The 6,200-nt window shown below is 57.8% G+C and overlaps 1 protein-coding gene across 1 annotated transcript in view; it reads left to right on the top strand.

The window, feature by feature from the left end:
- The window catches only part of KIF17 (kinesin family member 17), a 29,433-nt gene that overhangs the window by 1,787 nt on the left and 21,446 nt on the right, over positions 1-6,200 (top strand). Inside the window, exons 2-3 of the mRNA XM_012722089.1 lie at positions 2,770-2,916; positions 4,072-4,173. Of these exons, the coding sequence (XP_012577543.1) occupies positions 2,770-2,916; positions 4,072-4,173 (249 nt within the window). The remainder of the gene's footprint in view (positions 1-2,769; positions 2,917-4,071; positions 4,174-6,200) is intronic.

Raw genomic sequence — 6,200 nt, 5'->3', positions numbered from 1 at the left:
CTCCGCTGGGAGCCAACCCCCACCCCCGGCTGTGCCTTCAGCCCCCTTTCTTCTCAACCCTTAAATCGAGGCTCCATTCCTGAACTTCTCGGTCACTAGATGACCTCTTAACTCCCCTGGGTGCTGGCCACCCCACACCTCCCCTGAGCTCCTCCCTCCAAGCCTGCCTGCTACCTGGGCTTTCTCAGCCAGTGGCTTTGCCTCTCTTCCTCCCTGTTCACAGCCACCGCCTTAGAATTGCCTCCGCACCCCGGCCCAGCCAGGGCCCAGGCGCCGTGACTCCTACAGTGACCCAGCTGGGCCTGTTTCCAGAGACGCCCATAGCGTAGACTCTGTGGGTCTGGCCCTGGATGGGATAGAGCTGTTTGCCTGTACGGGGGCAGTAGGGGACACGAGGCATTATAGGAGAGACACTTCTTATTTCATTTCAGCAGGGATGTGTTTAATGCGAAGTAGAAAAACTACTTAGCAACTTCAGTCTGTGATGTGATTTCATGGGAATTATTGCTGAGAGCGACACCCGTTACCAGGAGCCAGTTAGCCGTAGAGTTCATGAAAAGCATCTAGAAAATAATGGCACAGGGGGCCGTGCCGAGCCCCATGGGGGAGAACAGCAAGAGGCCACCTTTAACACCTGCATTTAGTGTGAGCCTGTAGGATTGGGGTGTCGACTGATGTGTGAACCCTTTTTTGAAATCTTACATGCTGCTGTACAATACATGCAAAATAATGTCCTTCCGTCCAGGGATTTCGTAGAACCTTTTGTGCTGGAAATGCTGTTTCTGGACAGTCCCATTATACCCACTGGCCATAGGGGAGGGCACGCCATGGGGCTGGTGCTACTGAGGAACTGGATTTAATTTAAATTAAGCCAAGTTTACTCAGTTATCTAGGCTTTTCTTTTTTTCTAATCTGTAATAGTACTTTGAGTTTTAAATGTTTTTTTCAACACTGTGTTAACTGTGCCCCACAAATTTTGATGTCCTTTCACTTTATTCCTTTCAGTCAAGTTTTATAGTTTAAAGGCATGTTCTATTTATTTATGCGCACAAGAACTGGGGTACGGGCCAGAAGTGTGGGGGTGACAGGATTCACCAGAGACATAGTGGGGCGCAGACCAGGCAAATTGATGAATACACCGCTGAGGGGTGCAGCAGGCCAGACAGGAGAGGTCTGCCGCGCCCTGTGGGTCACCTCCGGGGTGGGGATTGAACCGGCGATGGCACTGAAGCGGCTGTGGCCAGCTTCGCTTTAGCCCGCCGTGCGCCAGGAGGGCCAGTGTGGCTACATTAAGTGAGCACGGGACCCTAGGATGTGTGGCTGTAGGGCAGTGCCTTCCAACACAAATGTCATGTGAGCAGAGTCCACATTTCTAGCGGTCAGGACTCTAAACATGAACGCAAGCCGGGGGAATTAGTATTGGTGATGCATTTTTTTTTATCACAGTAGATCCAAAATACTGACTTTCTAAAATATAAAAACTTTGATTAGTAGTATATATGAGTGAGATATTTCATATATTTTTCATATTCAATCTTCCGAATCTGGAATTTACACTGATCACACATCTCAACCCAGAAGCTGAAGTGTGCTTGGCTAACATGAAACACAGAGGTGTTTTTTACCGCTTGTGCTTTGAAGTGTAAATCCAGTTCCTTCCTGGTCGTACCAGCGGCTGACCCTGTTTACCTTTATATAAATCCTTGCCTGGGTTGGGTGACACTGATATTCTGGAAGCTGCGCTGTGTCGTTTCTGGGGCTCCGTGTTCCCGAGTCAGAAGCCGTTGCAGGCTGCTGGCGTGTTGATTCGCCCGCCTGTCCCCGGGGCCCTCCGCCTGGATGAGCTGCTGCCCCTCGTGGCCGTCTGGGCCCCTGGGCCTCAGGGAGCTGTGCCACGACTTCGCGACTTCGCGACTTTCCGTCCTTCAGCAGCGGTCCCGGGCCCCGGCCAACTTTGGGGTTCATAAGACGCGTGGCGCCAGCCAGGCCAGATGAAGATGCCACATGGGGCTCCAGGGCCCGGGAGCAGCTTTGGGGCCCCCATTCTGTCATACCCTCCCCCCTCCGCCTTGCTGAGCCCCAGAACTTGTGACCTCAGGAGCTGTGAAACTTGTTCGTTGTCCCCAGCTGGACCCTGCAGGACAGAGAACCTACAGAGTGGGTAAAAGCTGGGGTGAATGAGAAGACTCGAGGGGCCCCACCCACTTTGCCTCCTGTCTTCCCCGTTTCATCTTTCACCCCTCAGCCCCGCCCTGCCTGTTCTCACTCTCACCTGCCTGTCTGGGGTGTCTGTCTTCTGCCACCTGCCAAAATTCAAGCCACCCTTACGACTCCCCCAGGTCTATTTTTCCTTCTTTGAAAAGCCCAGATGGCCCCACTTTGCTGTTTCCCACCCCCACCCCTTGCCCTTGCCTGAACCTCACCATACACCCCCTGCGGAGGTGGAAGCGTTCCCCAGCTCCCGGCAGGTGTTCTGTGAGACAGTTGCCCCAGTGCTGACACCCCCCGGAACCCTCTCCCAAACCTTAGGAAGGGGCCTGTTCTTATCCTTTATTACAGACGGGGACCCCGAGGCTCAGAGCACCTCCCTAGCCAGCCCCAGCGAAGGGGCCCAAGCCCGCCGCAGCTCTTCCCACACGGACCCAGCAGTGACCCCCTTGAGGACTGTGCAGCAGTTTCCTGCCTCTCTACCCCAGTTTAGAGAGACGCGGGGGGGCGCTCTGAGCCGGCCAGAAGGCCACCCCTCAGGCCTGGGCTTGTCCCTCACAGGGTGTCACCGAGGGCTACAACGGCACCATCTTTGCCTATGGCCAGACGGGCAGCGGGAAGTCCTTCACCATGCAGGGCCTGCCGGACCCGCCCTCCCAGAGGGGCATCATCCCCCGGGCCTTCGAGCACGTCTTTGAGAGTGTCCAGGTACGGTCCTTGCGGAGGGCGGGGCGGGGACACGAGTGGCCCCCATGTGGACTGGGCCTGGGCCCGAGGCAGCGGGAGCCCTTCGCGACTCGGCCGCGGCCAGTGGGCTCAGGCGCTGGCTCTGAGAGGCGACGAGGGATGAATGGAAACAGTCTTTTCCCAGCCAGTTTTGTTTTCCTCGGCTTTTGGATTTTTTTTTTTTTTTTGAGATTTATTTATTCATGCACATAGAACTGGGGGGCAGGTGGTGAGGGGGTGACCGGATACACCAGAGTGGGGAGCAGAACAGGCAGATGGACGCAGTACACTGCTAAGGGGAGCACTGGGGAGACAGGAGAGGCCTGCTGCGCCCTGTGGGTCGGCTCCCTGGCCGGGGATCGAATTCTTGCTGCCGTGGCTGTGGCCAGCTTCGTCGTGCTGCACTTTAACCTGTTGTGCCACCAAGGCGGGGCCCAGCTTTTGGATTTTGACATTTTGCTTTACCTTTGTGGTGGGCCCGAGGATCCCCAGCAGCTGCTGACACGCGGTGACATATCATAGCGCTCCTTTTTCTGAGCAGCGGCCACAGACCAAGCCCCTGCAGAGCCCGGCGTGTGACTACTTCCCTGGCCCAGGAGGTGACAGCGTCATATTTGAGATGGGGAAGCCAGGACTTGGAGCCATATGGGTTTGGCCAAGGCCCGTTTTCCAGAATCCCAGCTGCAGGCTGGGACCGGGGCTGGAGACTGGAGACTGTTCTGGCAGTGCAGCGATCCCGGCACCGGGGAACAGCCGCATGGGGGCTGGGGGGCCTGCCACCTGCAGCGCCCGTCACACCTGGTTCCAGGACTCGTTCTGGTCACCCACAGCGTCATCGTGGTGGGCAAGCTGCCACATGTCGGCCAGGGCCAGGGCGCGGTCCAGGCCTTACCTGTGGCTTCTCCACCTGGAGACCTGAGAGGGAGCAGAAGACAATAGCATCCCCCAGGAGTTTCATGTAGCTCTGAGGAGCCTGAGCCCCGACCCCAGCTGGGGAGCTGAGCAGGGCGCCCCTCTCCTTGACGCCCCCTCCTGCCGTGCTGTCCCCGTGGGGCTGCGGCCTGGCTGCAGGCACTCCAGCCCAGGGCAGGTGCGGCAGCAGGCTCTCAGGTGCCCGCTCTCTGCCCCTCCCGTCAGTGTGCGGAGAACACCAAGTTCCTGGTTCGGGCCTCCTACCTAGAGATCTACAACGAGGACGTCCGCGACCTGCTGGGGGCCGACACCAAGCAGAAGCTGGAGGTGGGCACAGACCTGGCCGGGCAGGTGGGGCTGGGGCGGAGCTGGCCTCAGGTGGCGCAGCAGGTATGCTGAGGGCACCGGTGCTGCTTCAGACCCCGGCAGGGACATTTGAATTGCGAACATTTGAACTTGGATTTCGGAGTATTCTGGGGGCGGGGTTCGTGGGACGCGCAGAGGGTGGCCGCACCTCACCTGGGGTTGCCACCTGTGTCTGTGACACCGATGGCGTTTCATGATCGATTTCATTTGAAAGATCTTTGCTTCTGAACAGTACCTTGAAAGCTCAGGGCCCTTCAAACTAAAAAGAAGGCGATACTGGCTATCATGCAGGGAGAACTCACTGCTAGCAGGCTGCTTCGTGCTCGTAGCCTTATTAGCGAGATCTTAAAAAAAATATGTATTTACACATACAGAACTGGGGTACAGGCCAGAAGTGCAGGGGCGGTGAGAGGATTCCCCAGAGACAGAGTGGGGGGCAGAACAGGCAGATTGACCAGGCGCACTGCTGAGGGGAGCAGCGGGCAGGTAGGGAGAGGTCTGCCGCCATGCGGGTCAGCTTCCTGCCAGGGATCAAATTCGTGCTGACATGGCCGAGGCCACTTTGCAGTGCTGCGCTTTAACCTGTTATGCCACCGAGGGCCCGCGACACGTTGCATTTCCCGATTTACTGACCTATGAAGGCGGGTTGACTAACTTGCCCACGTATCACACAACACTAAGTAACTGAACCTGGATTGAATGCAGCTGTCCTGACTCTCAAGACGTTCATTTTACTGATGGACTCAGATTCAGGGTCCTTGTTCCCCCTGAGAGAGGGCAGCCACGGACCAACCTCTGACCCCTCAGGTGGTGGCGAGGGCTGAAGAGCTGCTGCAGAGGCCATGCTCGCATGCGCGTTAGGTCATGCAGTCAGGATCCCAGGGAGGACAGTGAATGTGATGGGGGTCGGGGGCCTTGGGACAAAGAGCCAAGGGCTGATGGGGGTGGCCGGCCGGCTGGACCCCTGCATGTGTCTCGTAAATGGTCCTTTCCTGGGATGAATCAGAGTGAGAGAACATCAAGCGTGGGGTGAAGCAGACCTAGATGCTTTGAGGGGTCTATCAAGATAAGTGGGACCTGGCTAACCCTGTGGGGAGCTCACTAGCTCAGGTGGCCTGCCAGGACTGGACAGCAGCTGGCGGCAAGGCTGGACCCTGGTCCAGCACCCTTGGGCCTGCACCGCGGTTCAAGGCCTTGGTTGTCTCCTGTCTGGGACTCTAGTGCCGGGCAGGCCTGGTCGAACCCCAGGGGTGAGGCCAGTGCGGAGAGGTTGGCCCCGATGTGGCTGCTCCCCCAGCCCTGGGACTCCTTACCAGGCCCAGCCGATGGGCACCCCCCAACCCCACAGGCCCACAGCTAGTGCTGGGGGTGGAGTCAGTCCTGGAGCTGAGGAAGTCAGCCCTTGTCCAGAGCATCAGTGTGGAGGTGGCTCTGCAGGCTCTATCTGACGAGGCTGGGCTGGGGGAGGGGGCTCATCTGGGAACACTGGGCTGGGGAGGGGGCTCGCCTGAGATCACTGGGCTGGGGGCCAGAGTTGAGGTAGTGAGGTGGGACATTTTCCTTGACCTGAACTGCTGAACTCTTGCCGGGACACTCACCTGGTCAGCTGTGGCGAGAGGCAGTGGTGAAGGGTTGGCCGCGGGTGCCCCACTGACCCTCCCTGACCCCTAAGTTGACAAGGCAGTGGCACCCGATTCCCTGGACCGCCCCGTGTGGGGGCAGGGCTGTTTCTCTGCTCAGCTTGAGCCTCCCTCCTCTTGCCCCAGTTTTTGGGGAACTGAATTCTCCTCTGATTGGCACCAACTCTGTGGCCCAAATGAACAAGTCAGACCCCAGGGAGTGGCTGGCTTGAAAATCCTGCTCTCACTGCACCCATTAGGGAAAAATCCTTAAACAATCAAGCCCAAAAGACCCTTCGAGCTTCCAGTTAGGCCCCTTCCAGGTACAGAGAAGAGACGGAGCCCCAGGAAGGGGCAGGGATTTGGGCA

Source organism: Condylura cristata, unplaced genomic scaffold (genome assembly GCF_000260355.1).
Source record: "Condylura cristata isolate star-nosed mole 26May11 unplaced genomic scaffold, ConCri1.0 scaffold00008, whole genome shotgun sequence".
Classification (NCBI taxonomy): Eukaryota; Metazoa; Chordata; class Mammalia; order Eulipotyphla; family Talpidae; genus Condylura; species Condylura cristata.
This window is presented reverse-complemented; position numbering and strand designations above follow the sequence as displayed.